The sequence below is a fragment of the Petaurus breviceps genome, unplaced genomic scaffold (assembly GCF_028583685.1).
Source record: "Petaurus breviceps papuanus isolate PSGF00001 unplaced genomic scaffold, PetGlider_PUasm1.0 220, whole genome shotgun sequence".
Lineage (NCBI taxonomy): Eukaryota > Metazoa > Chordata > Mammalia > Diprotodontia > Petauridae > Petaurus > Petaurus breviceps.
The window spans coordinates 13,926,483-13,950,849 of NW_027185876.1; the positions used below are offsets into that span (position 1 = coordinate 13,926,483).

The window sequence follows — 24,367 nt, forward strand, 5'->3', positions numbered from 1 at the left end:
GATCCCAGATCCCCTACAAACACTGCATCATGGCACGGAGATGCCCTACTCTACTAGGTCATATAAAGAATTGCCTTCAGATTTCCCATCCAAACAAGGAATCTACAGAGGGACCCCTAGAATCCTTCAGAGACCCTGGGATAAACAAACTGGGGCAGGTGGAGTCAAGTGTGGAGGGTGGAGCACAGGTATTGCCTCTTCAACCTTTGGGATAGTCTCAGTACTCCCTGTTTAAGCTCCATAGCACTCAAGTACAGCTAAGCTAGGGTCTTCCCTGAGGCTTAAGGCTCAAGGTTTACAGCATCAGGAGAGGAATTTTGGGGAGAAAAGCAGCTTTGCAGAACTTTAGGACTCTGATCAATGCAATGATAAACCATGGGTCCAAAAGAATAAAGATTAAACAGTTCACTCACTGGACAGAAAAGTGATTAACTTAAAACACAGAAAGATACATTTTTAGACAGCTAAATGTGGGAATTTGTTTTGCTGAACTATGTAGACACTGAGGGATTTGCTTTTGTTTGCTTGGTTTGTTTGCTTTACTCAATGTAGAGAGGTAGTGGGGGGGCAGATACATAAAAAAAATTGTCATGTAGAAAATTTTAAGTAAAAGGTCTTCTAGAAACATTTTTTTTCAGTAGCAAAGATGAGAAACACTTTTCAGTCAGTCAACTAGTTCGGTTAAGTGTGACCATTACACTGTGGCCTGCAGTTTTTCCCAAAGATGTTGGTTCTGCTATCATAACCATCTAGATCAAATGACGTATAACACTTTGGGGCTAGAAGCTCAAATATTCGAGGCTGGCACTAATTATTGGCCTACTACTATGAAAAATGGCCACAAAACCTTGCTGGAAAGGCCATCTTAAATATGGCTGAGTGACTGTTCCACAGATAGAAATTTATTTTCAAATTTACTGTGGATATACATTAATATACATTTGACCTGCTATTAAATATCTTTATACTTCAATGAGTATAAAGCAAGAATGGTGAACAATAAACCAAATCTGACTTGTATCCTTAATCCCATGGAACAATAAATGACTACAAAGCCAAAAATTTTGTGTATAATACAGTGGTTCAGCTGTTTAGACATTTATCAAATGTAAAATGACTGGTTCTGACCACTCACAGTTATTAAAAAATCCTCCCAGGGAACTATTTAAAAATGGAAAATTTTCAGATGGGACACATCTCTTTTTGTACGGGCCCTTCCGTAACTACCTCAGTATCCGCCTTTACCTCAGGAGACTCCTACAGATCTCCTGCCTGGCTTGATTTTTCCCATTTGTCTCCTTGGGAAAGAATATGCTTCAAACTCTTTGTAATTATTAGAAGGTCATGATCAAGTTCACGTACCAAGAGCATGACTATGTTACTTATGGTAGCATCACTAGGGAAAATGCCTGTGTACACTGCCAAACTCTCCAGCCAGATGTCCCCAGAGATTAACTTTCGAAGCACTCTGAGTTTCTGCCACATAAAATCTCTTGGTCTGAAGACGCGGTTACTTTCTCCCACATTACACTTCTGGATTTTGTCTTTTTACAAAAAAAGAAAGCAAACATATCTAGCATAGAGTGGGTAGATTCTATGTTGGTAGCCCCTGTCTGAGAACAAAGTGGCCAGCTTCATGGACCCAATCTCTTGCCCCGCTTCTAGCAGCAATCAAAATCTCCCTTGGAGAAGAATAGGTGGAGGAGACTCTATTGTGTCCCTTGTGAACCACATCTAAACAGATCCGTGGGGGCACATATTACCAATGAGGATAACAAATATACAGCCATGTTACATAAATAAGCTTCCAAATTTATGACCAAACAAGATACAGAGAGCATTATGAAATATAAAATGGGAAATTTTGATTATATTAAATTTTAAAAGTTTTGCACAAATAAAACTAATGCCACCAAGATTAGAAGGAAAGCAGAAAGCTAGGAAATAATTTTTATAGAAAACAACTCTGATAAAGACCTCATTTCTCAAATACATAGAGAACTGATTCAAATTTATAAGAAAACAAGTCCTTCTCCAATTGATAAATGGTCAAAGATATGAACAAGCAGTTTTCAGATGAAATCAAAGCTATCTATAGTCATAGGAAAAAATGCTCTAAATCACTACTGATTAGAGAAACAAAATTAAAACAACTCTAAGTACTACTTCACACAAACCACACTGGCTAATAAGATAGAAAAAAAATAAATGTTAATGGGGAGTGTAGGAAAATTGAGACATTAATGCATTGTTGGTAGAGTTGTGAGTTGTTCTAACCTTTCTGGAGAGCAATTTGATTTCCCCCCCAAAAACCTTTTTTTAAAAATTATTTTAGTTTTCAACATTCACTTTTATAAGATTGAATTCTAAAATTTCCCCCCTCTTCCAGATGACATGCAATCTGATATAGGCTATACATGTACAATTATATTAAACATATTTCCACATTAGTCATGTGATGAAAGAAGAATCAGAATGAAATAGAAAGAAGAGAAAAAAGAAAAAGAGAAAACAGAGTGTTTTGATCTGCGTTCAGACTCCATAGTTTCCTCTGGATATGGATAGCATATTTCATTGAGTCTTTTAGAATTGTCTTAGTTCATTGCATTGCTGAGAAGAGCTAAGTCTATCAAAGTTGGTCATTGCAGTATTGCTATTACTATGCACAATATTCTCCTGATTCTGCTCACTTCATTCAGCATCAGTTCATTTAAGTCCTTCTGGGTTTTTCTGAAATCTGCCTGCTTATCCTTTCTTATGGAACAATAGTATTCCATTACATTCATATACCACAAATTGTTCAGCCCTTTCCTGGTTGATGGGCATCCTCTCAATTACCAATTCTTTGTCACCACAGAAAGAGCTGCTATAAATATTTTGTACATGTAGATCCTTTTCCCTTTTTTATTTCTTTGGAATACAGACCTAGTATTAGGATTGCTGGATCAAAGGTATGCACAGTTTGATTGCCCTTTGGGCATAGTTCCAAATTGCCCTTCAGAACTATGCCCTAAGGGCTCTAAAACTGTGCATACCCTTAAATGGGAAAAGTAACTACAAATTTTTTTTAAATATTAAAATTTATCTTTACATGTAATTGGAAAAAATGAAATATTTAATGAAAAAGAAATGATTAAAATAAAAAAGAAATACACTTTCAAATCCCAGTTGGGTTTCAGTCTAGAAGGGACAATGGTAGTAGGTAATGAAAAGGAATGACTAGCAAACAGGAAGTTCAGGCTTTGCCCTGGAGAGAAAAGGAGAGGAGAGAGACATTTTCTTTTTCTCCTTGATCAGACTCCATCAGCAATTTCAGTTTCAGATCCATTGATGGTACACTCAGGAACATCTCCATTAATGGCTGCCCAAATATGACTAATGTGAAAATGTGTTTAATAGGAATGTATTTGTAGAGCCATAGCATATTGCATGCCCTCTTGGGGAAGAAGGGGGAGAAAATTTAAAAGTAATGGAAGTGAATGTTGAAAATTAAAAATAAGTGAATTAATACATTAAAAAAAATAAGTATATTAAAAAAAAATTAAGGGCTGCCCAAGGCCCATTGTCCTGCCCATAAGAGCATGACCTCAGAAACTATGATGGCTCCTTTATAACAGCTCCTTCCAACAAACCTGTACTAGTTTAAGATCAAAGGTAGACCCCCCCCCATAAACTCAGGGAATGCTGGGTAAAGTCTCCTACAGTACTTAGGTTCCCTATCTTATGATAGCTACCCTGAGATAATAAAGCACTAATTGGATTATAGTTTGCTAAGATAAAAAAATTTCCACACCTCAAATCCAAAGGTGTATAATGGTTAAAATTTTTAAACATATATTTCTAGATAAAGATAAATAGATAGATTCAGTGTTTATATTGCCTTATTTCTCACTATATCCCTCCCTGAGTCTCTCCCTGATTCTAATTTCTACAGTTTGCTTAAGTAGAAATGACCAGACCCTGGGAATAGGATTCCATGGTACCTAAGATTTCATGTTATCAGTTAGTCAAACAATGTCTAATATATATTCTAGATTTTGACAAAGTATATTTTTCAAAGAATTTAGAAAAAAAAAGGTAGTCACACGTTAAACATTTAATATACTTACTATATATCAGATACTGTGCTAAATAATGAGGTTACAAAGATGAGTAAAAATATTGCCTCTGGTCTCAAAGGGTTTGCATTCTAATGGGATAGACAACATGTAAAGGACTATGCACATACAAGACACACGCAGAAAAGACAGAAGGCAATCTAAGAGTTAAGGTACTAGATTGGAGTGTAGGAGGGAAGGAGATCAGGAAAATGTTCCTACTGACTGTAGTACTTGAGCAGCGTCTTGAAGGGAGTCAGGGAAGTCAGGAGTCCAAAACAATGAAGGACAGCATTCCAAGCATTAAGGACAACCAAAAGAGAGTTAGGAGATAGAATGTCAGGGAAGGAATCGCAAGTAGGTCAGTGTAGCTGGATCATAGCAGGGAGTCAAATGTAAGCGGAAGAAGGGGTCTACAGAAGAAAGTGCTTTAAATGCCAGGTTTTATATTTGATCCTGTATATAAGCTACTGGAATATATTCATTAGGGAGAAGACAATTAAACCTGACCTTTAGGGAACTCACTTTGGGAGATGAGTGGAGAATGGATAAGAAGAGTTGAGGCAAAGGGGCCAATTAGAAGGCTACTATAATAGTCCAGTCTAGACGTGTTAAGGGGCTGTGCAAGGATGCCAGGATATATGAGAAATCATCGTCCCCTGGTTGTATTAGTGTACATACTGATAATCATTAAATATTTTGTCCAAAGTCTGAATTAATCAAACTGCTTTGGTTGACTTAAAAATGCCTTTTCCTGTGTCAGCAACTTCAAAGCCCAGAGGTGAGATCCCCCTTATCTTGGGAAAAAAAACAGACATCCTGAGACCATAAAATAGAAATAGACCCTGCTCCATTTGTCAATTTTCATTTACAACCAAGGAACTTCTTTCTGTAACAAATGGAAGTCATAAAGTTTTGTGACATGGTCATCCTGAATGGGGGTCGTTCTAAAATGTACAAAAACTCTTCTGATTCATCTGTTGGTTAGTTAGGATGTAGATCTCCTAATTCCTTGTGCAAGTAGTGCTGCTAGCCCTAAGGGAATAACGAATAAATGTTATCATTTCATATTACTATTTGTCTCCTTTAACCAAACCTTTTCTAGAAGTCGACAACACACACGTATGCCTATGTGTGTGTGCCCATAACATATATTTACACGTATTTTTAAAATTATGAGTATTTCTGTTGTGAAGGGGAAAAAAAGGCACGACAACACATCGATGTGGGGGGTAAATGTAAGTCAAGGATGATATTTGGGATTAGAAGGATGACGGCACCCTGGACATCAATAGGAAAACTGTAAAGTGTGATAGCAGATGGAAAAGTTGGGAAGAAAACACAATGAATTCTGTTTTGGTCGTGTAACTTTGTGATGCCTGGGGACACGCACTTCAAAATGCCCAAAAGGCAGCTCCTGCTGCAGGACAGGAGCTCAGGACAAAGGCCGAGCTCGGATATAAATGCGGGAATCATCTGGACATTTTGGACCTCATGGGAACGCATGAGGTCACCGAGGAAGGCGGTGTGAAAGGAAAAGCGGGCTCAGAGCAGAGCCTTCAGCGATGCGGAGGAGCCCAAGAAGCAGACGGGCAGGAGAACCAGAAGGGAGGAAAGTCAGTAAAGCCTAGAGACTGAGTCATTCAAGGTCATCATTCTCTGAGGACTTCGGAGGGCTCCGGTTTCCCTTGAATGACGTCAGAAGCCAGGCTGCCGCTAAGCCCTTCTCGAGGAATACATAAAGACAGAGGAAGAGTCTCCTGGGGATGGGAGGAGTGAGCGAAGGCTGCCAAGACCTAAAACTCTAAACAGCAAGAATCCACCTTATGAGCAATCACATTCCCAAGAGTGAAAGTATGAAGATATGAGAGTGTCAGGAATAAATGGGGAAGGGGGTTAAAGTGACGGCGGTGAATACATAAGGGACTCAACTCCGGGGCAGTAAAAAAAAAAAAATGCATCTTGTAGGACTGGGCATGGGCAGGTCGCGGAGGGCCTGGTGCTGAATCCAACGGCCTTGACTGAGCATTCCCCGCGCTCTGAACAATTATTAATACGTTTGGGATCGGTGTGAACCGCTCTCCAAACTGAGCCATTAGCTGAATCCTTCCAACCTCCAGCGCGCCCCTCCTTCCGGTCGGAAGCGCCACTCTAGCCACACTTCCCGTGGCGCGCCTCCATGGTAAGGCAGTAGTCCGATTAGACCACTGGGCGCCGCCATCTTGGAAACCCTGAGCGACTGCGGCGTCTCGAGCCATGGCGGCGCCCGAGCTTCTGGAGGTGCGGCCGGGCCTCTACCTAGGCGGAGTAGCTGCCAGCGAGCGGAGCCGGCTGAGAGAGGCAGGCGTCAGTGCCGTGCTGACGGTGGACACGGAGGAGCCGAGCGGCGACGTCGAGGGTCTACAGACCCTCTTCATCTCGGCGCGAGACGAGCCCGAAACGGACCTGCTCAGTCAGTTGGATCGCTGCGTCGGCTTCATTGGCCGGGCGCGCGCTGATGGCGCCGCCGTGCTCGTGCATTGGTGAGCGTGCGGGGGCGGTGGCCGTGGCGTGGGGTCGCCACGCCCCCTGGCGCGAGGGCTCTTGGGAAAAGAGGCTGTTGTGCGGGTGGAGGGAGGGCTAGGGAAGATCCGGGAATAGGAGAGCTGAATTGTTTTAAATAGAAGTGAATATGTGCGGAACTATTGTTACGCCCCGCCCGCCCCTCTCCTCTCCCTGAACTTGCAATTAAGCCCAGCATGCAGGCTAGATGGGCCTCTAGGTGGCGCAGTGGGTGTAGTGCCGAACCTGGAGTTGGGAAGACCCTGGGCAAGTCACTTCACCCTGTTTGCCTCAGTTTCCTCGTCTGTAAAATGAGCTGGATAAGGAAATGGCAAACCACTCCAGTATCTCTGCCAAGAAAACCCCAAATGGGGTCAAGGAGAGTCGGACACAACTGAAAACAGCAACATCAAGTCGAAGGACACTGACCAATCACAGTACCCTGGCCAAGTTCTATTCTTTATTATCACAAACGCACACACTTTAATAATGCAATTCAGCAACTCTGCGGGAAGAATAGACTTTTGTAGAGTAGTCTGGAAACAGCCACCTCTTAAAGCACATATTTGTAACAAAGTATCTATCAGTGACAAGTGGTACACCTCTCCCCCACCCCCGCGAGCGTGGAAGCAAATCGTGGAACTCAGAACGTGTATAAGCCTTTTCTTTCTCTTAACTATTTTGTAAGGGTGTAGTGATTTGGAAGTTCCTCAGATTGGGGCATCCAGTAATAAGTAACAACTGGAACTTAATAATAATCAGCACGTCCAGGAGGGCTTTTGACTTTAGGTAAGCAGAGGCGCCAACAATATGCTTTCTAGCTGCCTTCTTAGCAGAGCAAATACAAGTCTTCCCTAGTACTAATTGTGTGTGGTTGGCAATAGATTATATTCAGGGAGTTTGTATGTGAAAGGTAGAAGGCATTAAACACCATAAGCCTCAGATACCTCATTTGTAAAAAAGGGCTTAGGGTCTCCTTCAACTCAGTTGTTTGTTCTATAATTCTGTGATTTAGCAGAATAAAGAATAGATATGTTAAATAGATTTTGGAAATTAAACGTTCTAAGGTCCAAGAAGTGGTAAAATTCATTGTGACTTAGAAGGAACTGGATTTGAATCTCTATCTGATATTCATCAATCAGAAAGCATTTGTTAATTGCTTATCATGGCTAAGCTCTAGGAATAAAAAAAAAGAGAGAGAAAAAGACAGTCTTTGATCTCAAAGATCTTGCAGTCTAATGGAGGAGAAAACATGCAAACCACCAAGTATATAGGAGAGACATACACAGTAGGTGGAAGGTAATCTCAGAAGGAAAGCACCAACAGCTGGGAGAACAGGAAAGGCCTCTAGCAGAAAGTAGGGTTTGAGTTGAGTCTTGAAGGAAGCCAGGATATGGAGGTGAGGAGGGAAAGCATTCCAGGCAATTGTGGACAGCCAGTGAAAATGTCCTGGCCTGGGAGATGGAATGCCATATATAAGGAACAGCAGAAAGGAAGTGTTGTTAGATTGTAGACTATGTAGGAAGTAAAGTGTCAAAAGACTGGAAATGTAGGAAGGGACCGAATCATGAAGGGCTTCACTAGCCAAACAGAGGGTTTTATATTTGATTCAAGAAGTACTTAGGAGCCCCTGGAGTTTATTGAATAAGGATCAAGACTATGCTTTAGAAATATTTTTAGAGCAAGGAGACCAACTTGAAGTCTACTGTTGCTGCTGCCAATCTAACCTGGATTAAGTCCCTTAAATTTTTGGGTGTCATTTTCTGCCTTTGTAAAAATAGGGGGGTTGAACTGCATGTTATCTAAGGTACTTTCCAACTCTAGGAGAAATCTTTAGATCCACATATCACTTGATACTCTGCCATCCAGCTTCCTCCACACTGCTCCCCCTTGGTTCTCCTCCTATCTGACCGCTCCATCTCAGTTTCCTTAGCAGGGTCATCATCTATAACCTGCCCCATAACTATGAATGCCCCTGTAGTCTCTTTCCTTGGCTCTCTTTTTCTTCCTCCTACACTGTGTTTTGGTTATGTCACCAGATTCTCTGGGCTTAATTATAATTTCTACATAGGTAACTCCCAGACCTGCACATCCAGCCCTGCCCTGTTTCTTGAGCTTGAGTCCCATGTGACCAACAGCTTATTCCTAACTATATATCTAGCAGTCACAGAAATCTCAATATGACCAGAATAGAACTTGTTATCTTTCTTCTAAATATGCCACTTTTCCCAATTTTTGATTTCTCTAAAGAGCGGCGCTCTCCTGCCAGTCACTGGCTGTGAATCCCGTGCTGCTCTCAGCTCCTCCCTTCCCTTCACGTTGGCCCAGCCCTTCTCTGAGTCCTGGTCACTGCCTCCACATTTCCCCTTCTGTGGCCTCCTCTTCCTTCCTGAACTGCCACCTGGCCCTTGTCTGCTTTTACTTGGTTTCCTGCAATTGCTTCTTAGTTGGCCCCCCAGCCTCTCTTCTCATCCCATTTCAGTTCAGAGCTCACGTCAGACAGTGATGCTCCCCTAATCAGTAAACTTCAGTGATTCCTTATTGCCTCTAGTGTAAGACACAAACTCTTCCATTTGGAATTTTAAGTCTTTTACTACCTGGGACCCACCTGCTTTCTTAGCCTTATGTGTTATTCCCTTTCAGCCAGACTGCCCCTCACTCATGACATCCCCATCTCCCTTGTCCTAGCCCAGCAGTGGGCTGCCTCCAGGCCACATGTGGCCTCCAGGCTGTAGTTCCCCACCCTTGTCCTAGCCTTTGGCCTGCCTGTCTCTCAGGCACTTTACGCCCTACCTCCTCAACTCTGCCTGCTAGAATTTGTAGTCTCCTTCCAAGCTCAGTTTAGCACCACAGGACTTTCCTAATCCTTCTTCCCTTGTTAGTGCCTCCCACCTCCAGTTATCTCATATTATTTTGCGTGTGTAAGGGTGGATGGAATTGAGGATATATATTTGCTTGTGTACATATTATCTTCTATGAATATAATAAGCACCTCAAGGGCAGGGACTGTTTCATCTTTGTGTTTGTTATTTTGGAGACTAGTCAGTCAGTAGTTAAGGGCCTGCTGTGTGCCAGGACCTGTGCTATGTCCCTAGCATCATGCCCACAACATTCTAGGTACAGTGAGAGATCACAGCAAATAAGGTCCTAAGTTGGAGTCAGGAAGACAAGAGTCCTGACAGTTTGTGGCCTGAGTAAACCATTTACTTTCTCTCAGCCTCAGTTTCCACATCTATAAAATAATACCTACCTCACAGAGTTGTCGTGAGAATCAAATGAGATAACATTTAAAGCATTTTGTAAACCTTTCAGTACTATGGTAGCTATTATTAGCTGTTATGATTGAATCTTGCTTTAAGTTTAAACTTTAAAGTGACTTCATCACATAGATTTTAATAATCACCTGCATAGCTGTGATAGGCACCATTGTCATTTAAATAGAAAAGATAGTCCTTTTTCCATTTCTAAGACGATATGATCAGTTCTTAGCACTGTCCTTGGCACATGGCAAATCTGTAAAAATGCTTTCTCATTCATTCTTGTTATTTTTATATACACAATGAGTGTATAACAACCCCTTAAATTTATATGGTATATGACACCTTAGAAAGCACTTTCCTCGGTTACCCTGTGAAGTAGGTTGTGCATGTGTTGTAATTCCCACCTCCTCTCATTTGACAGATGATTAAACCAAGGCAAAGGGAGAGAAGGACTTGCAAGTGTATTCTATTTTCCATTATACCCTGTTGTCTTCCACAAGTAGACACAGATGTTGGGCCATATTCCAAATTAGTTCTGCTTCGTAGAATTACAGATCTAGAGCCTCAGGGTACCTCATGGGCCATCTCCAACTCTCTTTTTACAGATGAGAAAACTGAGGCCCAGAAAGGTTCACGTAACTTGCCCAAGATAGTCACTGTTCCTCCAGATTGCCAAGGTAGTATTTGAACTCAGACCCTCTGACATCAGAGCCTGTGGTCTTTCTGCTGTAACACACTGCCTGAAAGAAGAATCAGATTTGGTTTCACTAGAAATTGTACCTGCACATTTGACATCATAACAGCCTATATTTGTAGAATGCCTTACATACAGTATCTCATTCAGTTCACACAAAAACCCTATGGAGTATATAGAATTTACACATTCCAACATCTCAGATTATTGAGAGGACAGGATGGAAATTTGTACCTTACGGTGAGACTGATTTATGCAAGGCTGCTGTCAACAGGCAATCACAGTGTCCTGAGCCTTAGGTGAAAGTGAGGTTTGCTACAAGAGAAAGGAGCATGCTTGGTGAACCCAGAGTTCCCAGCCCTTACAGAAATTTGCATATTTATTACAGGACCCCAAAAGGAACAGGAGGAAACACTGATTTCCACCTGAAGGGGCGTAGCGTGGGAGGGGAAAGGTGCAGCCAGAGCCGGAAGAGCACAAAACCCTTCCTGGAGGAGAGGAGCCAGGCAGTGACAAAAGCCACCTTTTCTTTCCCTTGGGAACTGCTAGACTATGCAGACAAGAGGGTCTGCTTACGTGTGCAGGACCACGGCTGCACAGGCATTTTCCTAATCTTGCGCTGTCCAGCTTGGGTGCCACAACAAATTATGTCAGCTCAGGGGAGCTTCATGTTTGACGCATTCAGGGGCTCCTGCATGCTCTGGGTTCGGTGTTACTGGAAAATATGGCAACTCAAAAAGACAAGGTCAGTTAACAGCCCTTAACACTGGTCGTTTTCTTTTGTTGTTGCATGTAGTTGGAGTTACTTTGGTAATGCTGGGCATGCACGTCCCTTAAAATCATGTCCCATAAACACAGAGGCATGGGCTTTCAAACTCCATGTGTGTGTGTTAGTTGGATATTAAAGGCAAAAAACATTTGCTTGAATAGCAGAGCCAGATAAAAATGAAACAGAATTTTACCAGTAGTTAACAAAAGAAATGTTACTTGCCTCTGTTGTTGACCATTTAATTATTGGAAGACTCTTTTTAGCCATGCAGGCATCAGTCGAAGTGTTGCTGTTGTAACTGCTTACCTAATGAAGACTGAGCAACTCCCTTTTGAAGATGCCTATGGCAGCCTCCAGACCATCAAGCCAGAGGCTAAGTGTGTTCATTGTTTTTGGCCTTTTATTTGCTGTTCCTGTGTGAAAGGATGTGTTTCCTCCTTGAACAAAAGTTGAACTCTGTTTTTTGTTTGTCATTACAGAATGAACGAGGGCTTTGAGTGGCAGCTGAAGCTTTACCAGGCAATGGGCTGTGAAGTGGACACGTCTAGTGCCATTTATAAGCAGTATCGTTTACAAAAAGTTACTGAGAAATATCCTGGTGAGTCTGGATTCTCAGCCTAAGAGGAGAATTCTTAATATCTAAGGCTGTCATTTCTTTTCCTCACATTAGCAAAGTATTACCTTAAAATGCAAAAAGTTTGTATATTCATGATTGGGTGTGTTGTAATTGTTCCTTGCAGAATTACAGAATTTGCCACAGGAAGTCTTTGCTATTGATCCAACTCTTATTTCCCAAGAATTGAAAAATGAGATCCTCTACAAATGCAGGAAGTGCAGGTAAAGTGTTTTGCGAGTTGTAAAGGTTTTATATTGATTAGATAAAGAAACATATTTGAAGTTCCAATCTCTTCTTATTGGTTTATTGAATTTGGAAAAATGGCTGTGCTCCTGAATAAAAGATAATTTGTAATTCAGATCTCAGATTTAAATTAGGCTCACAGAGGAATGTGAGTCATGGAGACACCAAAGTAGTTTCAGATTGTAGGAGCTGCTCTGCCTCCAGGAAAGCCCATACTTCTTTTTGTTTGTTTGTTTTTTTGGAGGGCAGTTGGGGTTAAGTGACTTGCCCAAAGTTACAAGGCTAGTAAGTGTGTTAAGTGTCTGAGACCAAATTTGAACTCAGGTTCTCCTGACTCCAGGGCCAGTGCTCTATTCACTGAGCCACCTAGCCACCCAAGCCCATACTTCTTTGTCTGATATTCAAGGTCCTACCTCCCTGTGATTCTCTGTCACTGCAGTGTTCTATTCATCATTTTTACCTGTGGTTCCAGTCAGACCGAACCACTCCCCAGGGGTACCCAAGGCTTTCTCTCCTCCATATCTATCTCTGCTCACATCTTCCTTTACCTGGCCTAGAATGCCCTTCTCACCTCAGCAGCCAAATGCAGTGCATAGAGTGCTACATTTGGAGTTAGGAAGCTTGAATTAAAATCTAGCCTAAGACACTTCCTAGCTGTGTAACCAAGGAAAAATCACTTAACCACTGTCTGTCTCTGTGCTGTCTGTAAAATCGGAATAATAACAGCACCTACCTGGGAGGGTTATTGTGAGGATCCAATGAGAGAACATATGGAAAGGACTTTGCAAACCTTCAAACATGTATCATCATCATCATCAATAATATTATTGTTAGCAATAACATAATAGCATGATAATTATTAATATAAAACTAAAATTATGTAGGATGTAAAAGTAAAATAATAAAGGTTCTAACAAAATAACATGGAAATTCAGAGGAGGAAAAGATTTTTTTAAGTTGATAAGATCAGGAAAGTCAGTAGATTATAGAAGAGGCTGGGCCTTGATGATGATTCTAGAAATAGGTATTAATATGTATTATGACAATTATAAATAATAACTAGTAACTATTATAATAACGATCACAATCCTCTCTTTCCCCAACTCTGACCATGTATGCTTCTAACAAGGCCCAGCTCAAATGCTGCCTCTTCTACCATCTATTGCCTTTCCTGATTTTAGCAACCTGAAGAAATCTTCCTCCTCTGACTTTCCACGTCATTTTGGTGGTATCTTTCTCACCACACTTGAGTACTCTGCCTGTTTTTACAGTTGTACCTTCTTTCGTCTCTTAACTATGAGCTCCATGAGGACAGGTATTCTTATTCTTCTTTGTGTTCCCTACAGTATCAAGTACAGTGCCTCTGCTTAGGTTCTCAAGAAGTATTTGTTGATTAAACAAAAAGTATTACACAATCACATGTTTCATGTACTTTTAGAAATCTTTTTTATGGTTACTAATGTTCTCTGGTTTGGAAATTGTAGGCGATCTTTATTTCGAAGTTCTAGTATTTTGGATCATAGTGAAGGAAGTGGACCAGCAGCCTTTGCTCATAAGAAAATGACACCTTTAATAATTAACATAGGGAATGAGGCTACATGTACTTCTTATTTCATTGAGCCTGTTCAATGGATGGAATCTGCATTGTTGGGTGTGATGGATGGACAGGTGAGTAGAACATTCGGCTTTATTAATGCAATTTCATTACACCAACTATAATTTGTTTTTCTTTCTTACATCATTGTTTTTCACAATATTCTCAGGATGTGTCTGTTTCTTTAATGCATGTCCTGTTTTGTCCTGTTTACCGACAGTAAATCCCCTTATGTTGCTCCTGCATATATTGTACATAAAAATCCATTAATAGTTTACTAACAAACTGTTATGCAACTGTTGCAGAATAATGAAGTCCAACCTCTTTATTTTGTAAAGTTTTGATATGATTCATGGGATAGTTAAGGACAATTTAATATTAAATCTGTGCTTGTTTTTTCTGGTGAAGGACACTAGATTGGCATAATTAAATTAGTAAAACTCATTTTCTGTCGTTTTGATTCAGCATTTGATAATTGTGGTAAATTCATTTTCTGTCTTCCCAAACAAAATTGCTATTTCACTTCTATATTCTTCCTCTTTATTAACCAGAAGCATGTTTCCTTTAAATATTTAAATTTTTGTTACATATTTCCAAAGTCTAGCTTTTGAAGATGCAATTTACTTGGGATAGTTTTCCTCCAGAGTTTTCAGCCATACCAATAAGTTAATATTGACAGGTTAATTTTATATTGTAATTTTATTCTGTGACAAGTAAAAAAGTTTGAGACATAGCTTCTGAGTAATTTAATCATTTTATTAATAAGGCTAGCAGGTTATTAATAAAAGAATGGTCATTTGGTCTTTTCTCTTTGCCCAAGGACAATCATGGTGGGGAGGGCTCATAAATTCATGTTCCCTTTGGAAGAGTAGATGGTCAGTGAGGGGCTGAGAGTGACCCTTGGAAAGAGAAATTATCTCTCTGCTCAGATCACTGGAAACGGAGGGCTATCTAGATAAAAGGAGCTGTCTCCACCCAAACTTGAGTAGAACCTTGTGGGTTGGGTGGGGTATGACCAAGATGGAGGAGTTAGTTCAATCTCATTGTCTGTAATGTCATTTAAGAACCTGAACTTTTTTAAAATGAGGAATTTAGAAGGGGAGAGATCTGAATCTCTTCAAGATATTGGTTGTTAATAATTATTTCTCTCAATCTCTTTAGTTAACCAGTATGTTTTAAGCACTTCATATGTGTCAGGAACTTTGCTAAACTCTGGGAATACCAATATAATTTGGAAAGGCAAACCCTGCCTTCTAGGAGTGTACTTTCTAATGGGAGATAACACATTAAAGGAAGTTGAAAAGGTAGGGTAGGTCTGAGGTCTCTTACCACCTAGGTAAGGAGAATATAGTAGAGAAAGTTAGGAGTGAAGCCTGGAGAGGAATAAGCTATGACTTACCTGGATGCCCTCCTTAAATGGAGGTTCTGGCAGAGGCCATACAATCACAGGAAGAAGTTGCCGGGGGCACTGATCACATTTTTGTGCACAGCTCTGTATTAAGCCCTTGTGAGGAAACAGATGATAAAATCTTTATCCTGAAAGAATTCAGTCTAGTAGGAGATGGAAATTACAACACATTCAACTACTACTTAGAGAACAATGACAAACCCAATGCCCATGAATACCTCCATGAAACTCTTCCTTAACTACTTCAATCTGATGGAATCCTGATAAAGCTGCCCCTACCTCCAGTATTCTAACTTCCTTATAGGCCCCATTGAACACAGGTCCTTTGCCCCTACCTAGCCATTCCACTCATCACCCCCCCAACACTTAACATTTTAACTTCTTCATCTAGGCCTCACTGCTCACTAGAAGACAGGTGTGTCCATGAACTCATATTTCTCACAGAACAGCAGGAGTGTCCATGTGATGGGATCCCAGCCTCTAGTTAGCCACTGCCCCCAGACTCTTTCCTCATATTTCTCACAGAAACAGCAGGTGTGTCTATGCACTCAACCACAATCACATCCATCTAGTCTCAGACAGGACCACAATACTCAGCCAATCAGAAAGTAGCACCACCAGGATGCCCAAGCAGGATGTGGACCCCAACACAATAGAAGGGACTTTCCCTAAGTAGGTACCTTCACAGTAATAGCAAAAGCTGCCCTTTAGAGAGACTTATTTTAATATCATTATCATACATACATATCCCCCCAAAAGGGTTTTACTTTCTGCATTGTGAGTAAGCTCATGTACAGTTCCCCTAAGGCTGGGACCCTTCCCCTATTACCTAATCCCTTAAGCCCCTCCTTCCTTTTTAATATTCATAATTTCTGTTATATAATTATATCTTCACCCTATAAAAATCCATCTTGCTTTCTCTAAAGTTGCTGGTTCCTCTTGGAACTTAGTCTACTTCCTAAGGGGCATCACTCTGAACAAATGCCTGTGCTCGGATTAGAGGTGGTCTAACTCTGAATTCTTTGAGATGATTCTACCACAGCACATGAAACCGAAACAAATCCCTCCTAATCTCTTGTCCCTTTGAAATTTGATGGTACCTACTGTCTGCCATGTGTGTGTGTATATATACACACATGTGTATGTTTACACACACATATACCTCACTTAATTTTGTATTTCATTGTTGATGTCTTGACTCTCCAGTTAGATTAAAAACTCTTTGAGAATACAGGGAATTTTTTTTTCCTAGCTCTTCCACAGTTCTGTAGACACTGAGATATTTGTTGAAGTTGTGATGAATATATTTATAAGTGCTCAGTAGATATCGCAGTGGGGTAATGTGACTTCTTTACCCTTATTTACTCCTTTTTTTTGAAGGTTGAGAATTTTGAACTAGATCCTTTGAATTCTTAAGAACTTTCTTTGTATCAAGGTCTTAGTGCTAGATATTTAGGTGGTGCAGTGGGCAGAGTGCTGGGCCTTAAGTCAAAAATATTCTTCTTCCTGAGTTCAAATCTGGCCTCAGACATTTACAGCTGTGTGACCCTGGGCAGGTCACTTAACCCTATTTACCTAAGTTTCCACATCTTTAAAAATTGACAAGGTTCAAGGTCACCAAAATGTTGGGGTACAAGGTGTGTGTGCGTGCGTGCGTGCGTGCGTGCGTGCGTGCGTGCGTGCGTGCGTGTGTGTGTGTGTGTGTGTGTGTGTGTGTGTGTGTGTGTATCTCATGGTGTTGTCTGAAAGAATTCGCCCAGGTTGGCATTTATTCAGATAACACACCAAACAGGCTCCTCCTTAAGGAAGGTTGCAGCCCCTTAAGGGAGGTCCCTGCTTCTGGGAGACACCCCTTAAGGAAGATGCCCCTAGATAGAAGAAAGTATAGAAGAAGGTAGGGAATCTTATAGAGGAAACATTCCTTGTGGGCAGGGAGATGAGGTAATCAGGGATCTGCTGGCTAGGGGCAATAGCTTAAGAGTTTTGATTACATCATCTATCCCATTTGTTCAGGGCCGAGGGACCCCTGTTAGCTTTGGCATTTTACTGACCAGCCTATTTGAATTTTATTATCTCATTGATTAGTATCTTAGAATCTCCAGAAAGGCTTTAGCTAATCTCATCATCTCCCCACTCAAGAAGTAGGTAACCCAAATTCATTCAGGAAGAAGGGTGGGGTCATGCATTCCTCATCAAAATGAACTAGCAAACCACTCCAGTTATCTTTGCCAAGAAGACTTCAAAATGGGTCTTGAAGAGTCAGATATGAGGGAAAAATGACTAAGCAACAACAACAACAAATTTGATATCAATGACTGAATAGTCTGGTAACCTTGGGAAAGTATTACTTAGATCAGAGGACACATATAAGGACTATGAATCATCATAGTTTATAAAATAAAGATTATAACTCACATTTAGGTAACAATTTAAGGTTTGCAAAGATAAACTATCTCTGAGCAAATACAAATCTAATATCAAATGAATGACATAACATATTAAAACAGATTTAAAAAATTAATGAGAATCTACTATTAGTTTACTTAAGGTGTTATTTCCTAGAAACTTATGAATCCCTACCTGATTCTAGCCATTAATTGATTCTGATGAATGCAAGTTTGAGAGACATAATTATGACCAGTGAATAATTAATAACAGGATGATCATTTGGCTTTCTCTTGTAAACCAAAGACAATCTTGGGGACCTCTGAATACTTAAAAAGCTTTCCGAAAAGGGTATGTCCCTGAGGATAGGAATCAACTTTGATTGGTTAACCATCAGTGAAGGGGTAGACAAATTAATGAGGATGTAGGCAAAAAGTCTTCCCTTCTCCTACAGAGAGGACCTGATCATGAGACTCAGCTGCCTCCAGTAATATGGGCAAAAGAATCCATCCCTACCCACACCTCAGTGGTTGGTTTTCTCCTTCATAAGCTAGGTCACCCTAAATTCTATGGGAAGGTTCCAAGACAGGGGCTTATTTCCAAAGGGCAAGGTCTCACTGAGACTGGATTTTATTTGTAAGGTCTCCTCATTGGGTAGAATCCTACCTGAGATTGAAAAGAATGTCTCTTGAGGATTTGGTTAATCTCGTCTCTCAGCAATGCCCTTGAGATGCTAGCTGAATAACCTACAAGGGGCTGATTTCTAAATGAGAAAACAGAAAAGGGAGAATCTTAAGCTCAGTCAGTAATTGGTTATTAATACAAGAGAGTCAGAAATAATCATTTCTCTTATACTATTTTGATTGAATATCAGTTTTTTAATGTTAACTGTTTTTAGTAATACAAATGGCCATCTTTTTAGTTGCTACCCCACAATGAAATTAATTTGGAGGTGTAATCTCTTTTAATTTATTTTGGTTTATTCTACTCAGAGAGATTTCCTTTATATAAATTATCTAATTTTTCTAATGTAACAATTTTAAAATGTCATTCTTCTCTAGTGCCTCAAGTTATCATCTGCCTTTTCCTTCCTTCACCCCAGTCCCAACTGCTCAGTTCCCACCAGGCACTGGCTACCCCCTGTTGGCCCAGTCTTGCCCGAGGTAACCGAGAGCCATTGGTTGAGACTTCCCAAGGCACCCCACGTACTACCTGACCTTTCTACCTTCCCTAAAACTAAACCCACTTTTATATGTTGTGTCCCCTAATTAGAATGGGGGCTTTTTGAGAACAGATAGTTTTACATTTCTGTTTGTATCCCCAGCACTTAGCCAGGAACTTGACACATGGTAAGCACCTCCTAAATATTTTTCTGTTCATTCCATTTCATCCCATTAACAGGTCACAGAGTAGAAACGTGATTTAAACAAACATGCCCCATTGTCTTTTACACACACATGCTTAAATTAAGTTTTCCAATAAATCTCTCATCTTATCTATTTTGGTACTCCCTTCCAAGAAGGCAGTTCAAAACCCATCCATGCCTTTTCATCTTGTAAAGCTCTTGTCCATATCCTTCTATAAATCTTGCATGGGGGTCTGCCCAGCATACTGAGGGCCTTCTTGATGTCTTAACATGATGAGGGAAGCAGCACAGGGGCAGGATGCCTTTTTTCCTTTGCTTTTGAGATGACTGGTCCACCTCTTCTAGTCACGTACATACCTTGGTGATGATATCTTTTACCCCTACTTCTTGTGCTCAATTGTTGGTTGGTAATCCATCTGTGTTTGCACCCTTCATCATGGTATGCAATTGACCCTGGGTTTTGGAAGGGTGTGCTAGTGACATACGAGCTCTGGCAGGGTCTGCCACCCGGTGGAGGGGCTTTGTGGCTGCTCTCCAAGGGCCAGCCCAGCCAGCTAAGTACAGAGAAGATAATTCCCATTAGGCTGGCCCTCAAGGGATGAAAGGCTAGGGCTCTGGACTAGTTCTGGGATTTCATTGGTTTAGAGAACCAATGCAAATTGCCACCTTCTCTGCTACTGAAAGTCTTAGCTTCCTAGAACTGTGAGAAGTAAGGTGACTTGCCCAGGGTCACCTAGCTGGTAGTGTCAGAGGCAGTACTTAAACCCAGGTCTTCTGGTTTCAGGGCTGACTTTCTATGTGCCATGAAATTCTGGTCTCTGAAACAAAGGAAAACTTAGACATTTGTTGCATAAACTGTTATAATATTTGCCATTGCTTATAAATTCCAACATATTCAGCAAAATTTGAGTTCCCTACACAAGTACCATTAGTGAGGGACAGCTTCTTAGACAGAGTGAGTTTTAAGTACTTAGGCAATCTTTTACTTGGATTTTAGAAGTTAAAGTTTTCTTAATTTTTTGGCACTCAACATCTTTTTTTGGCTATTGACTTGGCCATATCATGTTTGCTGTGAAATATTTTTTAGGTTTTTTTTTTCTGAATGTAATGTTTTCTTTAGCAACTATATTTCTCTAACTAAATTTACTCTTACTCTGAAGTCATGCTATTATTTAATTTTTTTTAAAAAAGAATGATTTTTTTTTGAGATTCTAGATAAAAGAAAAGTTAGAACAAATTTGAAGAATAGGAATCATACCTGTTTTCTATCAGAGAGAAGCCTATAGGTAATTTTAAAAATGCTTACAACAATATTTATTTATATTCTTTAAATAGTACTTCTCTTAAAGTGTTATTTCAATGCCAAGTAGTATTACTTTTTTTGGTAGTCTTTGATCTCAAAGTGCTTCACGGATATCTTACAGAGTTAGGTTGATTTGTAGATGGAGTAACTGAGGCAAAGATAAATGATTTTTCACAATGTCATTGGCAGTCCACCTGAATTCTGGTTTACTTTCCATTGTTTGTTTCCCTGTGTTTGCTTTCACTGTGACTTTTGTTACTGAGTATTAGGTTATTGCCTGTAGCTTTAAATGCTAATTCATCTTTGTCTATAGGTTTGGTCTATAAAGGTAACCCTTCTATGTTTTATTTTTAGCTCCTTTGCCCGAAGTGCAATGCTAAATTAGGTTCCTTCAACTGGTATGGTGAGCAGTGTTCCTGTGGCCGGTGGATGACGCCTGCTTTTCAAATACATAAGAATAGGGTGGATGAAATGAAAATGCTGCCCCTTCTTGGATCACAAGCAAGAAAAACATAAACTTTTGTTTGTTTTTTCTTTTTTTTTAATTTTTTATTTATTTACTTTTAGTTTACAACATTCAGTTCCACAATCCCTCGAGTTTCAAATTTTCTCCCCCTCTCCCCCCGCCCATGTTACCCATGGTGGCATGCAATCAAATATAGCATCTACAAATACCTTCACATTAAACATTAGTCAGGTTGGAAAAACATGAACTTTAAAAAAAAACTGATTTTGATGACTGACTTGAAAAGAAACTTCTTTATATCTGATGCCTTTGTTCATTACTATTCATACATTTTTTAATTTATAGGCAACCACAGTTTTTGATTATATTTTCATTGGAATTGGCACAAGAAAATACATCCCTTCTTGTGATTGGTCTCATCATATTCTCTTTCTTGATCATGGATGCAAAATGTGCCAAATGTATCTAAGTGGAATAAATTAAATGGGAAATAAGGTATTTTTGACCACATAAAGTACGTGTGTGTGCTTTATGAACATGTATAAATATGTATATAGTTTGGTATTAAAACTCCTATACTGTCCAAATACTTCAATGTTTGTGTGTGGTTTTTTAAACTAGGCTTCATTTGTGAAATGTTAGTACTGTAGCTTCACTTGACTTGTGTTCTGATGACTGAAATGACAAAATTCACCTACTAAATTTGAAAACTGCTATGTGTTTATAAGTACTCATTGATTTACTGAGGCATAACAAAATTACTCTTGTGAAAAGCAAAGTTTTAAATTTAATTCCTTCTTGAAATTTTAAAAGAACTCTAAACAAGTATAGCTATCTAATTCTTTTCTTGGACATAGGGAATAACTTCCTTTATGTTCATATTCTTTTAGCATTTACTTTTTGGAGAATAGCTCTTAATTTTATAAGTTTAAATCAGTACCTTATTTAGGGGCAGGTCAATAGTGCAGTGGATAGAGCCCTGGCCTTGAAGTCAGGAAGATCTGAATTCAGATGTGGCCTCAGACACTTAATCTCAGATACGCAAATGATTCTACTCTGATGGCAGAGAGTGAAGGAAAATTAAGAAGCCTCTTGATGAGGGTGAAAGAGGAGAGTGAAAAGTTGGCTTGAATCTTAATATAAAAAAACAACAACAACTAAGATCTTGGCAACTTGTCCCATCACTGCCTGGCAAAGGAAGAAAGAGGGAGAAGAAATGGAAGTAGTGTCAGATTTTATATTCTTGGGCTCAAAGGCCACTACAGACACCATCAAATTAAAAGATGCTTCTTCCTTGGAAAGAAAGCTATGGCAAATCTGGACGGCATACTAAAACAAAGATAAATGATGATAAAAGTCTGTATAGTCAAAGCTATGGTTTTTCCAGTAGGATTGTATGGCTGTGAGAGTTAGACTACAAGGAAAGCTGATTGCTACAGAATTAATGTATTTGAATTGTGGTTCTGGAGAAGACTTTTAAGAGGCCCTTGGGCAGCAAGGAGGTCAAATAAGTCAATGTTTAAAGAAATTAATTCAGACTCTTCACCTGAAGGTCAAATACTGAAGCTGAAGCTTAACTACTTTGACCATATGATGAGAAGGTAGGAAAAGACTTTGATGTAGGTAAAGATTGAAGGCAAGAGGAAAAGGATGGCAGAGGATGAGATGGATAAATAATGTCATGGAAGCAATGAACATGAGCTTGGACAGACTTTAGGAGATAGTGCTGGGTAGAAGGGCTTGTGCTATAGTCCATGGGGCTACTCAAGGCACAACTGAGTGACTGAACAACAATAACAACCTTGTATATATTAGATATGTGACTTTTGTCATAAAAACTTGTTGCTAAAACTTTTTTTCTCAGTTAACTATTTACCTCCTAATTTTAATCACATTGGTTTTGTTTGTGCAAAACCTTTTAATTTCACATAACTGAAATCGTCCATGTTATATTTTGTGATTCTTTCTATCCCTTGTTTGATTGTGAAATATACATAGATCTGACAGGTAATTTCTCCCTTGCTCCTTTAATATATCATCATTAATGTCTGTAATGTATCCATTTGGGTTTTATTTTGGAATATAAGATGTTGGTCTATTCCTAATTTCTGCTAGCTGCTTTCCAGTTTTCCTAGCAGTTTTTGTCAAATAGTGAGTCCTTCCTTTCCCCCAGTAACTGTTATCCTTGAGTTCATCAATCCATGCCACTGGTGTTCTACTGTTTCTATGTGCTATATACACCTAATCTGTCCCACTAATCGACTTCTCTGTTTTTTAACCAGTACCAAAGAGTTCTAATGATTGTTGCTTTGTAGTACATTTTGAGAATTGGTACTGACAGACCCCTTTACTCCCCATTTCTTCTCATTATTACTCTTGAGATTTCTGATCTTTGGTTTCACCAGATGAATTTTATCGTTTCTTCTAGCTTTATGAAGTAATCCTTTGGTAATCTGGTATGGCCCTGAATAAATAAGCTAATTTACACGGTAGTGTCGTTTTTATTTTATTGGCTTGGCATTCCCATTAGAGCCTCACAAAAGGCATCAGGGTACAATGGAAAGGTCATTGGATTCAGAGTCAGAAGACCTTGTCTCCAGTCTCAAATATAGTTCCAATCCCAGGTCTGCCACTTGCTACCTGTGTGATATTGGACAAGTCACAACCTCTTGGGGCCTTTGTTCCCGTATGTGCAAAGTGAAAGGACTGGACTACATGACCATGAGGTAGGTGCTACAGTTATAGAAGACACGAGAGTTCAGAGATGTGGAATGCCTTGCCTGTGGTTACACAGCTAGTAAGACTTTCTTGACTCCAATTCCAGCCTATTCTCTACTATACCAGCTGCCTCTTTCATTTGACAGCACCTTGAGACAAAAGTAGTTCTTGACACATAGAATAAATGAATGAACAAAAAAGTATTAAGTGATCACTAAGTTCAAAGCAGGGCAGACAGGTAGGTGGAGAATTAGATAGAATGCCAGGAATCAGGAAGACTCATCTTCCTGAGTTCAAAACTGGCCTCAGACACTTCCTAGCTGTGTAGCCCTGGGGCAAAGTGACTACTTTGTCTTAGTTTCCTCACCTGTAAAAGAAGGAAATGGCAAACCACTCTAGTATCTTTGCCAAGAAAACCCCAGATGAGATCCCAAAGAGTTGCACATGACTGAAATGAATGAACAACAACAAAGTGTGAAGCATTGTACCAATCCCTGGGGATACAAATAGGAAAACAAGATAGTCCCGAATCTCAAGAAGCTCACATTCTAATTGCACGAGACAACACATATGAGAGGTTTCATCTGCAAATCAGATGGAAAGGTTTCATGATCCTTAATGTCAAAAGGCAAAGCAGGTGGTAAAAGTGTAAATAATTGGAGAAAAATTCATTGTTCATGGGTAGGTAAAGTCAATATAATAAAAAAAATGGCAATTTTATCTAACATCTATTTATTCAATGCCATCCCAATTAAATTACTAAAAATTATTTTACTGAGTTAGAAAAAATAATAATTATTTGGAAGAACAAAAGGTCAAGAATTTCAAAGAAACTAAAGGGAAAAAATGTAAAGGAAGGAGATTCGGCAGAACCAGAACTTAAACTATATTTAAGATGAGAGCATTG

The 24,367-nt window shown here is 39.8% G+C and overlaps 1 protein-coding gene across 3 annotated transcripts; it reads left to right on the top strand.

Annotated features, from left to right (window-relative positions):
* The first annotated feature begins 5,832 nt into the window (after positions 1 to 5,832).
* DUSP12 (dual specificity phosphatase 12) lies at positions 5,833 to 21,331 on the top strand. Of its 3 annotated transcripts, none has more exons than XM_069094641.1 (6): positions 5,833 to 6,619; positions 11,625 to 11,738; positions 11,841 to 11,959; positions 12,102 to 12,198; positions 13,705 to 13,888; positions 20,631 to 21,331. In XM_069094641.1, the coding sequence occupies exons 1-6, from the start codon at positions 6,354 to 6,356 to the stop codon at positions 20,790 to 20,792; spliced, it is 942 nt and encodes a 313-aa protein (XP_068950742.1). In that variant the 5' UTR covers positions 5,833 to 6,353; the 3' UTR covers positions 20,793 to 21,331. The 3 variants fall into 3 exon arrangements, with proteins under 3 accessions (XP_068950742.1, XP_068950739.1, XP_068950740.1); XM_069094638.1 differs by lacking the exon at positions 5,833 to 6,619 and adding an exon at positions 10,634 to 11,337; XM_069094639.1 differs by lacking the exons at positions 5,833 to 6,619; positions 11,625 to 11,738 and adding an exon at positions 10,634 to 11,337.
* Positions 21,332 to 24,367: the final 3,036 nt, after the last annotated feature.

What these genes read in the sequence shown, in the direction of transcription:
- DUSP12 (XM_069094638.1), top strand. Translation starts at nt 10,925, where the DNA reads ATGCTTGGTGAACCCAGAGTTCCCAGCCCTTACAGAAATTTGCATATT. An exon ending in TACAAATGCAGGAAGTGCAG is followed by an intron (nt 12,199 to 13,704) that starts GTAAAGTGTTTT and finishes TGGAAATTGTAG; the next exon opens with GCGATCTTTATTTCGAAGTT. An exon ending in TGGGTGTGATGGATGGACAG is followed by an intron (nt 13,889 to 20,630) that starts GTGAGTAGAACA and finishes TTTTATTTTTAG; the next exon opens with CTCCTTTGCCCGAAGTGCAA.